The sequence below is a fragment of the Haliaeetus albicilla genome, chromosome 4 (assembly GCF_947461875.1).
Source record: "Haliaeetus albicilla chromosome 4, bHalAlb1.1, whole genome shotgun sequence".
In the NCBI taxonomy this organism is placed as follows: domain Eukaryota; kingdom Metazoa; phylum Chordata; class Aves; order Accipitriformes; family Accipitridae; genus Haliaeetus; species Haliaeetus albicilla.
Genome location: NC_091486.1, coordinates 33381060 through 33400644, shown reverse-complemented (window position 1 = coordinate 33400644; position 19585 = coordinate 33381060). Strand labels below are relative to the sequence as shown.

Sequence of the window (19585 nt, the reverse complement as noted above, 5' to 3'; positions counted from 1 at the left end):
CTACACAGAAATTTAATTAGGAAACATGAGGAAGCATTTTATCACTACTAGGTAGCATAGGATCACCACTAGGAAGGATAAGATTAGAAAATATGTACCTATTACTAATAATAACAGAAAATAGTACTGTAGACATCAAAGCTCACTTAACTCAGAAGCATACATGCAATTACAGGGGAGTAGAAATGAAAAATATACACTCTACTTCCACAACACGATTCCTTACTTCCTTACATTCTCTGCATGTTTTTTCATCAATATTATCTGCAGCCAGAGTTCTGTGGCTATTTGATGGCAAGGCTGTATTAACAAAAAGCTGAACAAAGATCCAGTTGCACTCCAAGACATCAAATATCAACGAGAAATATTTACCTCTACAATAGACATTATGTGAGTGCAAAAGAGAAACTCCTCCTTACTTCCCCCCGCCCCGAGGAACTATTCTGCCAAAGCATGTAGTAGACACCTACTAATAGCAGAGAGAAAATAAGGCATCTTCACAGATGGGTATTACAGAGACAGACCACTACTGCAAGATGCAAACATTTCTACTGTATGTCTAAGTGACTGCAGTGTGTTCTTGAGGATACCAGATTTAAAATATGTTGATATTTCCCTTCTTACATGACCAAAAGAAAAAAGTTATTTTAACTCTACTTAATAAATAATGCCTTCCTAAAATATTATTCCTTTTTTTCCAGAAAGCAGATGCCACCAGAGTTCATACTTTCTTTTCTATTATTTTTTTCAAAAGAAGCAAAATCAACAGGAAGCAAATTGTATGTACATGGATAAACAATGCTGCTAGCATGCATATGAAAGACTACTTACTGCAGGTTGAGCAATTAAATCTGTAAAGTCTTCAACTGAATGTAAAAGTAACTGTTGTAGTTGATGAGTCATTAAAGTGGCAGCACAAGCGAAGAAAGACTTTAATTTAGTGATGCTGGCATTGCTGGGTACTTGTTTTCGTTTATTACCTTGGTAAAAGATTTTCTGCACTTCTGGAAGCCACCTTAAAAGAATACAATATATTTAAGTTTTTCAAGTGAATAGCATTAATAAACCTGTGGTTTTAACCTAATTGCTATAAATGCTTATATTACACACAGTCAAAAGCTGCTGCAGTGTACTTGGGAAACTATAGTTTAACTTAGGTAGGTCATATGGTAGTATCTTTAAATTCTAAGGAATCATGTCTCTGAAAATGTTATCTATTATTATGGAACCATATTTAAAATATAAGATATTATGATAGACAAATTTGCTATCTTGCTTTGATCTCCTATTTATCAGGCCAGAAAGCAGCACACTTAAGTCCCAGGGGTTGTGCACTTCATTATGCATCCTTGTAACCTCAGTAGTTGTTAACATGTGAAAGCAATCCAAAGGGAATTCTGCCCACTGCCCTTAACCAAAATGAAATTGGCTCTGGCATTGCTAGGAAATAGGAAGAAAGCCCAGAAGTGTGCAGCCTTCAATTAAGAGCAGAAAGGTATCTTCGAGGTCGGGAAGAAATACATCTAAAAAACAGTAAAGGCAATACATAACAGAATCATAGACAAGTACGGAAATAAAATCCTTCAAGGTTAATAGCAGGAAAAAACAAGTATTTGAGATTATAGTTTTATTTAATTAAAACCTGAAATAGTAAAAATGCAGTAATACATAACTGCAGGAATCAAGCATTATTGCTTAAAGGAAGATCAGATGCATACAGACAAAAGAGTTTGGCCACAAATATCTAAAAAAGACCTAGCAATTTTGATGCTTTATTTGAAAACTTAACTGCAGCACACTGAGTGCACTACCAAGAAAACTGCTTTTCTTCTTTTAAAATATCTTAGACTGAATATACAAACATTATGATAACCAAACACTTTACTTTTGAAAATGTTAGTGATAAATTCTAAAGTCAACAGATGTCATTAATGCATTTTTCAAGCAACTCTGCTCTCAGAAGCACCTATAAAACTGAGAATATATAAACTGAAATTCCAAAGTCATCAATAGATGTTCTATAGAGATACTGTTACTGAAGCGATACTAGGTTAATCTTCCTATCAATGAGACATTTCCCTTGTGTGAAGCAGGGATGGAGCAAGTCTTATTATTTAAGTTACATCACAGTTTATATTCTAAAATGTCATAAATTGTTGACAGTAGCAACACTGTATTTTCTCATTTATCCAGTACAAATGAGTCCACAAAATAAAAGCTTTTGTCCTAACAGACTAGAACACATATACAGTTAATGTCCCTCTAGGAAGTGAGCAAAATATGTCACACCAAAATTCAGAATAAGAAAACTTCACATATCATGATAACGTGCTCAATATTTACACAGCAGTTTTCGTTCATAGGCCTCAAAGAATTTCATACCACCACATCTCTTTCTTTAATATGTATTATTAAAACGGGTCCTTCCTTCTCTCTCCAGAAAGTTCAGAGTTTCAAAAACTGCTGAAGAAAAAGTTAAAGATTTCCCTGTAACTGAAAAAATATGGATACAGTTGATCATACTTCTTAGATAGAATCACTTTGGATTTTCCAATTTCCTTCATAACTTTATTCCGGAAAAACGAGAGGTCCTCAGCTTTGTGTTTATTTTGAAATATTTCTGTATCAAGAAGGCGTAAATTTCTGAAACAGAACATAATATAAACATTTTAGGAGCATATTCACTGTATCTTGTTTTTTATTCTTTTGTTTCCATAAAACTTTTTTTCATATTTCACATTTCAAACATAAAGGGTTTTTAAACCTATTTTAAACACTTAAAAATAATGTTATTTTCAGAAATTAGCTTCTATGGTTTCAGAACAACCAAATATAAGCACTGCAGTACTGTCTGTATGCGTGGTCTTAAATTGAAGTAGTAATTACTACATTTGAGCACATTAATAACTATTTTCAGAATCAGAGTTTATGTATATGTTACTCATTGTATGTAGTATCAAACATTAAAAATTCTGAATATGTTAAATTGCATTCCTTTCTAGGACTGGATGGGTTTTTACAAATATTATAGAACAATGTAAAAAAATAACTAACCATCTAAACCTAGCTTCAAAATAATTTTCAGTTTTTATATTTTTAAGACATTGGCTGAATTTTGTCTCCTACTTAGCAGATACAACAAAAATTTGGGGGGGGGGACACCCAAACAAAAAAAACCACTCCCTGCAACTTGTTACAGCACCTGGCCTGGACAGGTCAGTTCATTCTCTTTTGTATCACCAGTCAAGATATAAGCAAGCAGTTTGGTCTACTCTGGGAAGCAGAAAATAATAGCCCTTCCAATGCCTTTTTCCCTTGTTAATCAGATAAGAGGAAAAAGCCTAAGTGCCCTGCTAGGCAAGACAGCAACCATTCTCTTCTAGGGAGAGAGACTGTTTTGAATATTCTTGACCTGAGAAAGACGGGAAAAAAGTGTCAAATTTAAATAGAGATTAAGTGGCTATATTAAAAGCAAGAAAGACTATTTAAAAAATGGAAGTCATATCCAAAAATAAATTATTTTTCAAACATGTCAGAAGCAGGCAGCTTGCCAGAGTCTGTAAGATAACAAAGAGAAAATTTTTAAAAAGGGAGAGCTTAGAGAAGATGAGATCATAGCAGCTCCATTCTGGAGCCTTCCTGTACAAGGAACATGGTGTCTCAAATCAAAGTGTCAGTGAACATGCTGTAGAAAAAAAACCAAACAAAAAAACCAAAATCACAAATTTCCAGGTGCAGATGGCACTTCACCCAAGCTCTAAAGAAAACCAAGTACAGAACAGCTAAACTATTCAACTTTCACGTGTAGCTTCTTGCTTAAAACTGCCTAGATACCAAAGGAAATGAGGATGGCAAAGCATTCTGTGTGATTTTTGGGGAAGTACAGATAAGAAAGCTTGGCCTCTACAGAGGAACAGGTGGCAAAAACTCTTCAAACCATAAAGTTAGAGGGAACACATGCAAATACATTGTAGCGGTCTCAAATTCAATAGGGCAGCTTGGAAATCTTAAGATGTCACCATCCGTTATTTCCCTACATAGATTCTGATCATTGAAAAGCTGAAACCTAAAAGATATAGGTAACACTTACTTAAATGAGGTCTCCCATAAGTTCAAAAGAGCAAGCATTGAAGGATTTATTGCGTGCAAATTTTCTTTCATGTAACTGCAAGCCGACAAGAAAGACTTGTTCCAAGGTTTTGGCACTACTTCTATTCTAAAAAAACCAACCACAAAACCAACAAGAAACAGTAGGATGAATGTAGCTGTGCTAAGAACCAAAATATTTATACATTTGCTTTAAGATACTTGTTTCGCATCCCAGAAAGCACAGAATTCAGGAGACACATCTAGCTTTCTGCTCATTATTCGGATTCCAAAAAAAGTCTTCAAATATTGACCATGGTATAAAAAGAAATAATGTGAGAGAAATATTGGCCAAATCCTAAGAGATCTGTAACCTATTCATGGTCCCTTATATTTCGCATGTAATAAAATCATTATACATATATAATGTATTTAGTCAATTAATATGCAATTTTCTACAATAAGTAATATCTATGTTTATGCTCATCGCATCAAATCTGTAAAAACTCATAAATTTAGAGCATTTTCATAAACTCGGTCTACTTTCAAATTTTTAAAAACATTAAGCTATTTTGGTGGGGGGTTTATATACTCATAGCCTTTTTTTGCTTTAAAAATGGTCTTTTTCTACAGGCACAGTCTGATTTTACTAATAAAATATTAAGCATTGCAACCTTTAGGTTGCAAACGAAAAGCAAAACCACTTCTGCTAATTTGTCACATATTTGTAATTCTTTTGTTCTCATTTTCATAATGAACTCCTTTAAAAAAAATCTGACACAAAATAAAATTTTTATCCATTGCTTAGTGAATCTGCATTCTATAGGAGACAGAAAAAGTAGCTACAGGAAGTTAAAAAACTTGAAGTTTTTCCATATTTATCTTACATAGTTCTTTAGAAGAAAATTTCATATTTCAAATACTGTTAATGGAATAAAACTGTTTTACCAATTATTATTCTACTGGAGAATTTTGTAGTTTTGGTTTGCATGTAAGCGTGTGACATAAGCTTATATACAAACTACTGTGATGTCCTACACAGTTCCTAAGAAGACATAGAAGATCTACAAAGAATCAGATGTAGGATGACCTCTTACCCAGGATATACAACAACAACAATAAATTCAACATATGTTCCTTCTCTTTTTAAGATGCAAATTTCTTAAGTAACATCTGTCACAACCACCCCTTCTATTACATTCTAATGCCTACCATTTGACATCTAAAAGCATCTACCTCAGGCCACAGGCCAGAAATTATTTATAACAAAAACTTTTCTGTTTTTAAAATCACTCAGTAATGCTATCCCCAATACAGAGCCTGTTTGATATTGGTGGAAATGTTCTGTTTCTGCAGCATTTTTAAGATTTCATTCCTCTACAAGGCAAATTTATTGTACAGTTTTTGGCTGTACCTCTTCACTTTCACATCTCAGGAAGAATTAAAGTATGTCCTAGGAAAGTTGATACTAGGTAGGCTGATCCACACTGGACAGATGTACAATCTTGGGAGTAGCACTATACTCTCTTTCAGTAGACTGCAGACTTTTTAAGTCAAGTGTGAATGGAATGGAGATAGTCCATTACTCTGAACAAAGGCCACATCCATCCACTCCAGTATGGAGGTTACTACATACTGGAAAACCCAGCCAGAAAAGCTAGGCATCTACCACTGTTTATACTGCATATTGCTCAATTGTTCTGAGGAACAAACCAGTCTGTATTTACTGCATTCTTAAACCTGTATGTATTGAGCCAAACTGTCACAATCTGTAAATAAGACAGAGCTTCAGTGAAATCTGTGCAGAACGTGACATTGTTCCATTGATTACAATGCAGTTTATACATAAGCATTTGTCCTGCTATATCAAATGCTGTGGCATTAATTGTGAGACTTCTTACCAGTCAAGCACTGCTAAACAAAACTAATTCCAATCAACCTTTCAAGGTAGACGCATATTTTTCAGGATTTTTCCAAAGATGCTGTATAATCATTAATTGAATTTACATAACTAATAACTAAGTCTTATTCACAGCTGACACTGACTACCACTATTAAGACTGATCCTTATACATGCTATTCTACCCCACTGTTCTCTAGTCAGTGTCTTTAAATAAATATATTTTCTTACTCTGCACGATGAGGTAGAAGAAAATCTTCTTTCTTGTCTTCATCTGTTTCCCTGGTGTCTCTTAAAACAAAGTCAACTGAAAAAAGCATTTAAAAAAAAAAAATAGAAAAGCCAAAATAGGCTTAGCAAAGGAATAGAATCATAGAATCATTTATGTTGGAAAAGACCCTTAAGAACATCAAGTCCAACTGTTAACCTAACACTGCCAAGTCCACCACCAAACCATGTCCCTAAGCACTGCATCTACATGTCTTTTAAATACCTCCAGGGATGGTGACTCCACTAGTTCCCTGAGCAGCCTGTTCCAATGCTTGACAACTCTTTTGGTGAAGAACTTTTTTCTAATATCCAATCTAAACCTCCCCTGGTACAATTTGAGACTGTTTCCTCTTGCCCCATCACTTGTTATTTGGGAGAAGAGACTGACACCCACCTCACTACAACCTCCTTTCAGGTAGTTGTAGAGAGCAGTAAGGTTTCCCCTGAGCCTCCTTTTCTCCAGACTAAACAACCCCAGTTTCCTCAGCTGCTTCTCATAGGACTTGTTCTCTAGACCTTTCACTAGCTTCATTGCTCTTTTTTGGACATGCTCCAGCACCTTTAAGGCTCAACAAAAATGTCCGAACTTACAACTCATTGAGATGAACAGTTTTATCTAGATACACATGAAAATTGATTTAGGAGAAAGCTATACTATTAAATAGGGATTTATAAAATAAACCAATGTTTTTAAAAAGTGTTGAAAGATCAAAAATAATGACTATCATCTTTGGTCATTACAAGGATAAGAAAACGTGAGTATTCTTTTTATTAAAATGTGCCTTAAACATCCAGGAGAGCACTTTCATACCACTCTTCCACAATGGTAGCTCTCAGCAGTGAACCGCACTCAACAATGAACACTTCTGAATATTAGCAACTTAGAGGAAAATGCAAGTAAACTCCTAGAAATCTACCTATAGCCTTTTTTACACTCAGAAGATAGTCTTCTTTCATTTCATCAGTCAGTGAATGTATACGTTCATCAAGTACTTTCAGATGTTGTGGAATTAAAGCTAAGATGTGGTCTAGCCATGATTCATCCATTGGGGCCACATTTGCTGTATCAATTCCATGGTGAATGTAATAGTAGTATTTCTGCGGGATAAAAGAATAAGATGCATCAGTTAAGTCCGGTACTAGATAGTCATTCCTACTACAGGTTTAGCTAGAGATATCGGCTTATTTAGTAAAAATAAATGTAATTAGTACTAAGTACTGATTTATGTTGTAAATTACATACACATCACTACAGCTGATGTAAATACCTTCATCAGCCTGCTGAACACTAGTGGGTAGAATAACGATAAAAAGCTGTTGAGAGAGAAAAATGGGATATAGTGGCATAAGCCTCATTCCATTTCTCTGATAAGAGCTAAATAACAAAAATTTCATTGAAGAATGGACATATCTCATAGAAATCTGGCTTTTGCTTTGGTTTTGCTTTTACAGTTCTGGTGAGATACCTCTCCTTTGCATTGTCCATTACCAACCTTTTCCTTAAATAAATTTTCAATATATATTCATCTATCTCATCATTCCAGTGCCACCATTATTATCAATTAGCTCTCAGACTGGACCATATATTCAAAAAGAAAGCCATGCATTCTGCAGAGTTTCATGTTGATATGCAACATAGAGCTAAACATAGAGCTAATGCATTGCTCAGAATATGAATGTATAACCACAAATAAGTACATCTGCTTGTATATCAGCATTTAAACGGGTATGTGAAGTCTGATTAACAAAACTTCAGAGCATTAAGGGAAACAGATGAAGAAACATATCAGCCCACATTCAAAGACATGCAAAATGGAATATCAACTGGAAGATTACCAATGTCAGGAAGCAACACATTAACTTATCTCAATCAATTTATCCCCAAATGAACTTAATCTATTTTAAATATATATAAATCACAAAATTGTGTATACAGTTGTGTCATACAAGGTATCTTAAGCCAGAATGAGAATGAAGAACATCCTAGCCATTAGATGAGAGTAACCCATAGAGAACTGTCTTATGGATTCTATCTGCTCAGACTAAGCAGTGCACTGTCCCTTGCAAGTTACTCTCACCTTCAGGCAAGTGCAGAAAAGATTCATTTATTACTTCCTGACATTGGTTATCCTCCAGTTACTATTCCATTCTGCAATTCTTTGAATCATTCATGCATTCCTAATGCTCCATTCTCAACAGTATCACTATAAATAATATATTGTGTGAAACTAATAGTGGAAGAATATGTTACTGTCAGTCATGTCTCATTGTGTCGATCATCTTGTCAATATTTACAATAAATGACTGGCACTGTATTTCATTTAATACTGTAGAAAACAGTCTTTAGCTACCAAAATATCTTTTTCTATTGGTGTAGATGAATCTGCTCTTGGAGGCTGGGTTCCGTCAAGGGATGGAAGCTGTTCTTCAGTAAGGTCTTCCTGCCTGAGACAAAAGAATGAAGAGTATGCATCACATTCTTCAGATACATTTTACTGGCATAAGTAATATATAGCCATTCTACACGTCAGCTGTGAACAAACAAAACAAAAAAAGGGAACTGGCAAAACTTTACAATGATTTCAAGACATTCTGATTCAAAAAGAACACTGAAGCATGTGACCAAGTTTGTATTTTACCTGCTAAGGTTCAGCTTTTAAAATTGGTGATATAGTTCATGCTCATATACATACTTTCAATTTGCAATCATCAAAATTTTGAAATAATTTAAAACTTGGTTCATCTATCAAAAAGGAAAACCACATTATTCAAAGGTAAGGAAACTCACAGTATAATGTCAACAAGAGTGCTTCTGAAACTTTCATGGGTTTTTTTCAGATGACTGCTGCTCTGCAATGTAGAAGTTGATGGCCCAGCACCTGCTTCATTATCTCTAGAATCCTGTATCTTGTGTCTCTTGCATCTCACCTTCAAATATTCTCCTAGCAGAAAATACATGAAATTAAGTTTAAAAAATGTTAAACATATGTTCATGTTTCTGAGAAGTTTTCTTCAGTAGTACTAAAAATGTTAACCTTACCAGGTGAATACTCATTTTTTACAGTAAACTCATCTGACTCATCATCTTTCTGTTCTTTGCTCAGATGGAATGAAGGACAAGTCTGCTGCCACAGTGGTTTAGACCTTGCCTGGAATAAATATTTTATATTTTAGTTTTACACTTGTTGTAGGTGCTACTAACATACTTCAAGACTTCTTCAATATAGTAAATCAAAGAAACTGTAGCCTAATATACAGCCGGAATAAGGCAGCATAAAAATCATACAATAAACTACTACTATTACGTTGCCCTCAAATTCTAAATATCCAGACCATTAGAGATAAGCATGTTAAACTTATATGTAATATTTGCAAACTCTCTAGTTTTATACTTACTTAAATATTTTCAAACTTGTTCAGATATTCCACTTCCAATGTTTTCCAAATACTGAAATATAAACAATGCTCCACATACAGATATAATATACATACACAGTGCAGAGAGAGAGAATATACACCTCAGCATATATTTGAATGAGAACCATGGTCTTTACATAAGCATGCTGTCACACATACTTGAAAATGAAAGCTTACAAAAAAAAAAGCCAACGCAACTACCTGAGACAACTGTGGTAATAAGTTCTCTGTTCTCTTTGCCAACTCCCCTTGGCCACTTGGACTGGGCTTGAGAAAAAAAAGAAAAGGAAAATGACAACTAGACATTCAAATTACTACTAATATTAGACTTCCAGAAGTACTTAAACATGTCATCTAGCTATAATTCCGTTTTTATCTCTTATATAATAATTTTTACACCTACAGTTTCATGTCACTTCCCTTATTCTTCCTAGAGTGTTTCCATGTAGAATTCAACTTTCTCAAATGCCTTTGAAAAAATCACAGCTCTGAAAAATTAAGTTTAGGCTGGGAAGCATTTATGTTACCTTTTTGCCAAGATATACATTAAAGCATTACAAGATACCATGAAATAATACAAATTAAAAAATTAAATTTTTTATTCCCATTCTTCAGTCAACATTTTTTAAAACACAAAATGGTCCTTTTTTTCTAACCCATACACTTTCATTTAAAAGCATCCAGTATTCTCCGCTTTTCCACAACACTGATGCCTTAGCATCAGACATCAAAGCTGTCTGTCCAAAAGCACCCTCTGACCATGCCCAGGACTCTGGCTAGCACATTTTAGCAAGGTACAGCACCTTCCTATAAACAAACGAGACAATCTAGTTGTAAAATTATTTAAAATTGGCTCTAACAGAACTGCCTTTGGCTATTCTATTTCTCCTCTGTTTCACACCAGTGCCAATACCCCTGGCACTACCCACACCACCTCTTTCCATGCAGCTGCACTTGCAGCAATACTGCATGTCTATGCTCTTTCTGCTTTCTGTCTTCTGCAAAGGCTGTAACAGAGGAAACACAAAGCACAGAAAGTTTTTGTAGACATACCCAAGCTAACTTTAAACAAGGCAGGTTGGCTATCATTTGCAATACAGCTGCTGTGGTGTAGAACTCACACAAGTTTTTGGCATTTAAATATTTACATGAATTTTGCAGTCAAGGATAAACTCTGGCAATTCCCAAGGCAAAAATCGAATCAGGCTCTGAAGAAAACCTCCTTCAAAATACAGGAATTTGTCAGTGATAAAATATCTATAGACATACATTAGCAGTTGTTACCAATCTCTTCATAAACTAATTTGTGGTCCAACTTGTGAAAGGGGAGCAAACTCATTCCAGCTCTAGGGAGTCCTTCCCCTGAACATGATGGGGATAAACAACTTGACTACCAGTAGCTGCAAGTGAGCCATACAACAAAATGTTTTAAGTATCTTGTTTCAAAATCAACAGCACTACTCTTTCAATGAACATGAGATTTATCCCCCTTTCTCTCCCCTAATGAGATTAAACACATGCCTGGTGAATTAGAGTACTCTAAACACCAAGCAGGCCAATTTTTATATTTTTAATCTAGCTTTTTGGCAATCACAGAAAAGGTGACTGAAGACTTTGCCACAAGAACCACATATCTCTTTCAGTCCCTCATTTAATGCTCTCGCCAGTCTGTCTTTCAGTTAGGCATGGTCCATGTGCAAGATTTTTCACACCTCGAAATTTTAATGCCTATACCAACCTCATGGTCTGCAGTGACACAGATGATGAACTTATTTCAGCATAAATGAGGGAAAAACAGTATTATAACCAATACAGAAAGATTTACATGACAAACCTGCTTTTTGTCTGGTAATTGTAACTCTACTGGGAAAATACGAAGCCATTTATTTCTCTGTAGTCTAACATACTCAACTGCAAAAAGATTCTTAACACAGACCTTGTTAACAGCTACCAGTCTGTTCTAATACTAGCATGAATACATCTCCTAATAGCGTATCTGCACTGCATCATAAAACCACTGCTTACCAAGCCAATAAGCCTACAGGATGCAGTGTAGCCTATGGACAGGGTTTGGACTGGTTTGGACACAGGTCTATACAAACATGCTATGATAGAATCACAGAAAAAAATAGGCCGAAAAGGGCCTCTGATTATCCGCTCTCCTTCTCAAAGCAGTACTAACTACAAAAAGTTAGGTCAGATTGCACAGGGCCTTGTCCAGTTGAGATCTGAAGTTCTCTAAAGCCACTGCCTCTCTGGGCAACCTTCTCCCCTGCTCAATCATCTCACTGTAAAGAATGTCATCCTTATGCCTAGTCAGAATTTCCCTCCCTGCAAGTTGAGAGCGTTGCATCTCTTCCTGCTGCTGCACAGCACCAAGAGGAATCCGGCACCATTTTCTCTCTTGTTCAGGCACTGGGAGACAGTAACTACATTCCTCCACCCCCTTCTCTTCTCCAAGCTGAACACATACATTTCCCTCAGGCTCTCTTCATACACCAAGTGCTCCAGTCCCCTAACCATCCCAGTAGTGATCTGATGGACTCTGGTTTGTCAACAGCTTTACAGCTGCTGCACTGGAGCTGGCTCAGGCAAAGTCACCTTAGGTGGCTCTGAACTTTGTGTATAGACAGGCTCTTTCTTCTCCATATCTTGCATAATGAGACTAAAATGTAAAGCTCATTGTTTCTCTAGTCCAGATTCTAAAGCTATTGGTGAATGCTATCTACTACCCTCTGAAGGGAATGGATGGGAGGAAAAAAAAATAAAAATCTTTTCTATAAGAGAAAATGGGTTTGAATTCCTAGAAGAGTATTATTTATTTCTCTTAGTGACAAGGTCCACAGCCTTAATTCTTAGATTCCTGGTTAGAAACAAGTAACAGAAACCTGGGTATTTTTACAAATAATAGGGCTACAAAAAAGACTGAGACTATACCTTGTCTTCATACACAATATTACACTGTTCTGTTTAGACTTTGTTTTGTTGAAAAACATAGAATTCAGCACGACAACTTATACCTCTGAGCTGCTGGTACTCAGTGTTGAAATTAGTTCCACTGAAGACAGTGCCAATATTTTAAAATATTATACTGCAAACTTACTACTGGCAATAAGATGTACTAAAAAGAGAGCCCTGGACAGTGAGATAGTTATGAGCAGCCAATTCACACCCTCTAATGTGCACCTCAAGAAGAAACACACCCAAGAAAAAATTGGTGAACTTTTAATTCACTGAAGGAAGTTACTGAATTACTTCACTTTAAATCTCTCACACATTTCATTAGAGGAAAACAAATCTGAATGAAGACATCAAAACCAAAAGAGACTGAATGAACGGGATTGACTTACTAACAGGAGAACAACATGATTTAAGAGGGCAGACTCTGCCTTATAATTACATTAACCAACTACAACCCAATCAGGCCACTAGAGAAATACTACAAGTTACTATTGGTTAATGCCCAGTGATTTAAAACCACATTCATAGCTAAAAGCTTCTATTGGCATTTGTCTTCAGCATTTAAGCTTCCTGCAGTTCTGGAAATAAACTGAATTAATTCAAATCTCTCCATGCTTGAACTTTAAAAAACAAAAAAAAATAACCCCAAACAACCAAAATGGGGAGAGGGCTTATGACGTAATGTTTTGTACCAAGCTAAAGACTACAATTAATTTCTGTGGTTTATAATGGGATACCTTTAGGAGAGAGTTACTCTCTCTGAAAACACTGCAGAAACAGCAGCCCAAATCAAAAAGGTCTGTTTAAATTTGCACTGCTAAAGTAATTAAAGGAAATCTAGGCCGCTGCAAGAACTACACTGCTTCTAAAAACCTGACTTAAGGAGTTCACAGCACAGTTTAATTTTTCTGGAGGATATCAGTCACAACCAGCCTGCAACTAATGGGACAGCGTACTAAAGCCTTTCTCAGCAAACACGGCTGCCTCACCAGGTCTCCGCTTACAGAGCGCAAGCATTTAAGTGTCAGGGGCAAAAAACGTGACCTCAGGAGCTTAATTCAAGCTTGTTAGTTAAGTTTTAAAAGAAAAACAACACTTTTCAGATCAGAAGCAACCCCCTCCGGTAGCCAGGTGCACCCGAGCGTTCTGCTCTCTGCCCCGCGAACAGCCAGCGCTGCCCAGGCACCTCTCTCTCCTCAGCCAGCCCGCTGCTCCCCGGCACCCAGTCCTGCCCCACAGCCCCCCCCCAAACCAAGGCGGGGGCCACCACGGGACGCCCAGCCCCCGCCTGCCAGAGCCGGGGCAGATGCTGTCGGTTCCGGGCTGAAGAAGGCGGAGCGGGCGGGCACAGCTCGGCCTCGGGGCTCCCGCCGCTCCCCCTCAGACCCCAGTACCTGCTCGCTGCCCATGTCTGCGCGGGCGAGGCGGCGTTGCCGCCTTGGGAGGACGCCGTTACCTAGCAGCACCGAGCGCGAGCGCGGCCGTTGGCCGCCGCCGCCCCTGGCCGCGCGCACAGCGAATCCCAACGGGCGGGGGCGAGGAGCGGCGAGGAGCGGCGAGGAGCGGCGAGGAGCGGCGAGGAGCGGCTCGGCCCGGCAGAGAGGTGTCGCTGCCGGCCGGCTGCAGCCGAACGCAGCACGGCCAGGGGCAGCTGCTCCGCCGGTCTCCCGGCTCGTAACGCGTTCTCTGAGCGGCAGAAAACTTGCGGTCTTGCGAAGACCTCCCCCAGACTCTGCTGCAGGGCAGGACGAGGGAGAAACGTCCGGAACTTGAGGCCAAGGAACAGCTGGCTTCCCGCCATCCAGTTAGCCAGCAAAGCCACAGCTGCACCTGGTGAAGGACCCTGAAGTTTCAGCAAGGCTACCTGCTCAGGTGTTGCTGACTGAAGACGTGCAATTTACTCGCTGATAAACGACAACCTGTGATGTTTGTATTTAAGCTGTTGCAATACATTTGCAGCTACGGCAAGCTGAATTTCAGCTTTGCTGTTAGTTCACTGAGATTGTCTTCCAGTAGGAAACGCTTGATACGAGGCCTCCCAATTTCAGGAAAATAAGGATAGTTAAAATTGCTTTGAGGAGCATGTACCATTTGCCGCTGTTTAGGCAGGTATTTCTTCTTACCTTTTAAATTAACTGATGTGTCTCAGTAAGTGAATGCAGGTGCTTGTCTTCAGGCAAAGCAGCCAGACATGTGCTCCAACTGAACATGCAAAAGACCTCAGCTGTGCTTGCAAAATCATTAATAAGCTCCAATGACTGAACTGGAGTGCCCAAACCACAACAGCAACCAAAGATTTTTCAGGTGCCACATCATGCATCAGCCCATCTTGTGCACAACAGACATAGGATTTAAACAACCTGCCCCGCCCGCCCCATCAGCAAATTAAAGAACACAAGAAAATATAAATAGAATTCTCTTTTAGTTTCAATGGTAGTCAATGGGTGTTCCCTGCATTATGAATCTGATGCTTTGACCAATCTAAATAAACTACTGGTATGGTTGGTGTGACGTCTAACACTTTACTGTGACCAGATTTGGATTGCAGTGGGATCTGAAACAGCTGTTGCCATGTTAGGTAGTTTGTGGATTTCAAATGAGAGCATTTGTTATGTTTTCACAGCAACACATAAAAGGTAGCACAACAGTTTACAGTGGAGTTAGCCTGCTGGAAAATCCCTATAAATGAGTACTGATTCAGGCCTGTAACCAACCTTGTGAACTGTACAAAAAGTGTTATAAGAGTCTATATACCGAGTTTTAAATGTAAAAGCCCCTTTGTTAAAATACCACAGGCAAAGAAGCAGTAGGGTATTTTCGCTTTGTCCAGCTGTAGAAAATTCAACATCACTTGGAATTCCCAGTGCATTTTCTAAAACAGTACCAAAGCCTGGGTTTGATTTTGAAATGAGAAATACACTCATACTCAACATATCTTAGGGAGATTCAAACAAGCTGTACGCTGTACTGGCTATAATATATAACAGTCTAGCTGGAAAACATGCAAAGGGAAATCCTTGCTATTTCTCTTTAATACTGAATCATTCAACTACTAGAAACTATATCTACAGAAGGCAGTAGTATGTCCAGTGCACATTGCCATATACTGTTGGGGGTTGCATTCCCTTTGCTACAAAGTGACATTTTGTTTTTTCAGTATCCAATTAGGAAACCAGAAATAGCACACCTGCTTGTACTCTGCAGAGGAGGAAAGACACAGTTAGGTTGCTAACAGGAGGAACATTATAGAGAAAATCAATTCTTGTGTATATAGTATTTTTCATTATCATACAAACTTTCTTCTTACAGAGAACTAAGAACTGCTATGTTGCTGTTTATTCTTTTTCCCTTTTTTCCCCACATTTCATTCTTTTCCTGCAGTGACCAGTTAAATACAATTTTTTTTACATAAATGAAATACCAGCTGATTTTAATCAGCATTTCCAAGGCCACAGGAGGACACAACAGAAAAAAAAATGGTTTAAAACTCCGTTTTTTGCCTTCCTTTGTTTCGTTAACATCTCACTTCATCTGAAATCCCCTACCTAACAAAACAATCTAAATCTAACTTCAGAGATAAAAATAAGATCAAAAGAATAAAATGGTGAAAGGATGAAGAGAAGAAGGGAGTACACACAAATATTAAGTACTCCTCAGCATCTGTTTTAGAACTGAACTAAAAGCAATTAAAAAAATAGAGCAGACAGAAAAAAATCCATTACCAGCCAAGTCAACAGAACATAGACATTCAGTATCATGCAGTCCATAACTGTTATTTAAGAAAAGGTTTAGCAAAGATTGGAGCATCAGTGCAACAAAAAAGGATCAGTGACGCAGTAAAACTAAATACAGGAAGGAAAAAAGACCATGGGTATCATTTCTATCACAAAGTTCTCATCTTCTGCAAGATTCAGCGACATGGGGTCTTTATTCCGTCTTGATGACTCAGTTAAATTCTGGAGTACCGGTAATCAAGAATACATTTCTTTCTCCCTTCAGACAGATGCAAAAGTATCAAACAGTAGATAACAATATGGTTTACTCCATGGAATTAACAAAACTTAAGCCAAAATACTATGTACAGTGAAGTATTTTACTGACCAGATGTTCTGTTTTTAATGTGAAAAAAGTGATCCTTTGATTTTTAACCAAAGTACTTACTGGCATGCTTTGTATGTTTTGATTAGAGCAAATAAATAATGTTTGAAAGTACAATAAATTTTGTGTACAAAAATTAAAATTCTCAGATTTGGGTATTGCTTTAAAAATAACTTCAGGAAGGGGTTTTTATTTCCCCAGAGGTTTCAGATGACAGACTGAAAAACATTAACTAGCATGAAAATGGAACAAGATGTTTGAATGCAATGGAATCACAGCTTCTGAAATGCCTACAGCTTGTCTCTCAAAGTTTTATTCCTAAATCACTCCAGTGGTTATGGCAATCTCAACCAAACCCTAAGTGTACATACTGGAACTTATTCCCACATAATGCTTTTTCTTGTACTCCACTTCGTCTAAAATCTCTTTTGTCTCTATTTTTTTAAATTAAAAATATATGCGTATATATATTTTTAAGTTCTCCCACATTTACCCTTTGTGGACTCACTATAGTTGTACATAAAACAAGTAATCGATCTCACATTGTAAAGATGTTTAATGAGGCAAACAAAGCTTTCTCATAGAGGCTTCTAACAGTGGGGAAATCAATAACAATTGATAATTCATAATGATTTTTGTAACGGGAAAGTTTTAGTCATCAAAATTCAAGTTTAAGGGTTTTAAGTCAAGAGCTGGTACTTATCTGTTATGTTCATAGGCAGGACTCGAATTATGGACAGCACTTAAAATGCAATTAGACACAATAATCATTTCAAAGAGATAATGCATTTAACACTTCAACTCACCATGACGGTGAGACATTACACTTTAGGCAAGTTTTCAGTGGGGGGAAAAAAAGCGTGCATTTTTCAGTTCAAAATTTTTTTAAAAAACAGGTCTATATGTTTTCCTTGTATACCTTATTTTTGCCATACCTAGACTAACAATATGGAAGCACAAATATAAGTATTGGTTTTGTAAGTAAGAAGTAATTCCTATGAAATACTAGAAAATTTCCCCCTTTTTCAAAAAGATTTTTTTTTTTTAACTTTATGAACTTTATTAAGTCAGGTCTTGTTAAGCATATCTCTTGAGTATGGAATAATTAATGCATGAAAATCAAACTAAAGACAGGAGTAAAATAGTATTTTCTTCCCTAAAAGAAGAGTGATAACTATTTAAATATTGTTTGTAAAAATCATTCTCAGAAACATGCCACGCTATAAGAAGCATGTGTTTAGTCAGATAAGTCTTCTGCTCACATCACAACGGAACTACTGACCATCAAGGAAAGATCACTTCACAAATTGTTTTAGAATAGCCACCATAGTAATAGCACAGATGTACGACACAGTCCTACAGTTACTGGAACACGGAAAAGATTTTTAAAGATAGTGAAGAAATCTGGGTTCATCTGTGCCAACAGAAACAAAGCAAGTTACAGGCAAGAACTTGTATGCCTATTTCATCTTCGCAGCCACTCCAGAAGAACACTAGAATGAGCTTGAGCATCTACCAGTGCCTGTTTAAAAAAGAAAAAGGAGTCCTTATTTACTATCAAGACTATCACAACACTAAAGGAAACACGAATACTTTGTGGTCGGTGTAGATATGCTGACTTATTGACTCTGGATGCAAATGTGCCTGTCATAGGAAGCCTCTGTTCACACTCTTCTCAAAGGCGAAGTCTTCATTTCACTGGAAGGCAACAGTTTTGTCACAGGTGTTACTGGGTAAAAAACCATCCTTTATCTTCCTGTTGTGTTGTGAAAGCAACAAAAACTAGCACCGTCACATGAAATGATTGATTCTTTAAATACTTTATGTAATAGTCTAGCCTTTATTTATTAGGGCTAACACTACACGGGCTAAACAAATAAGAATTTTTATGTCATAATTCATGTACCTGCTTTTAATTAAGAAATTTCCTTATACTCTCATGCACTGGTAGGTGACTCATCAACTCAGCTTTGTAATGTTACCGTTAATTTGGTAGACTTTCTGATTCATTCTGTATCTTGCTCATTTCTACAATGCTGAGTGGGCCAAGCAGTATTTTCAAGTCTGTCAGCTGCCAGATTCTTAAGGCACAAGATGATTGGTTTCTGAAACAAACACACATTAATTGCATGCTTTTATCTTGTCCCAGTTTTACAATATATTTTTTCAAGCATAACTTACCTTACTTGGCAAGAGTACAAGCACAACTGTCCTGGTAAGAAGATGGTCAGCTGTTATCTAGACAATGCATTTTTCCAACATGTCTCCATCCTTAGAAGGCCTTTTGAAAAGACAGAAATTTCAAGCTGTCTCAAATCACTACTAGTGTTAAACAGAATAGTGAGTTTTCTAATGTCTTAAAAAGAATTTAAAAAAAGAAAAAAACAGGCAGCATTCCTCCTGATAAGAACCTTCAGTGCAGGAAATGTAAATATTCAGATAATTTCTGAACTTAATGCTGCAAGCAACACCAAACCAAGCACATGAATACACTATTTCTTTCACTAAAAATAAAGCCCATTTGTGCACTTCTAACAATGAGAAAGCTTTCATTTCGTCAATGAAATGTGCCTTTGTAGGAAACATTATCCAGGCCACAAGGGGTTACCATCTCTTTTGAGTGTAATTCCTTTTCTAAAGGAAAATTGTTTGGTTGTGAGGGTTTTTTTGTTTTGTTTTTTAAATTCAGCCATCTACTTGAAAATGAAACAAATGTACAGTTAGTGCCCTAGGAGACTAATATGTATAACAAACATTCCATTTGAGTTTCCTTACACAGTCATTCAGCAAAGGCCATTAGAACTTAACATAAAAGGTAGCACCTCCGTAAATACCGCAAGACATAACTAGACC

At 37.0% G+C, this 19585-nt stretch overlaps 1 protein-coding gene across 1 annotated transcript in view; it reads right to left on the bottom strand.

Annotated features, from left to right (window-relative positions):
- The window catches only part of DNAH7 (dynein axonemal heavy chain 7), a 115714-nt gene extending 101575 nt beyond the window's left edge, over positions 1-14139 (bottom strand). The window contains exons 1-10 of the mRNA XM_069781866.1: positions 14029-14139; positions 9875-9940; positions 9297-9405; positions 9045-9198; positions 8608-8701; positions 7174-7354; positions 6218-6293; positions 4091-4216; positions 2524-2643; positions 832-1015 (exon numbers count right to left, since the gene is read on the bottom strand). Of these exons, the coding sequence (XP_069637967.1) occupies positions 832-1015; positions 2524-2643; positions 4091-4216; positions 6218-6293; positions 7174-7354; positions 8608-8701; positions 9045-9198; positions 9297-9405; positions 9875-9940; positions 14029-14043 (1125 nt within the window). The 5' untranslated portion in view covers positions 14044-14139. The remainder of the gene's footprint in view (positions 1-831; positions 1016-2523; positions 2644-4090; positions 4217-6217; positions 6294-7173; positions 7355-8607; positions 8702-9044; positions 9199-9296; positions 9406-9874; positions 9941-14028) is intronic.
- Positions 14140-19585: the final 5446 nt, after the last annotated feature.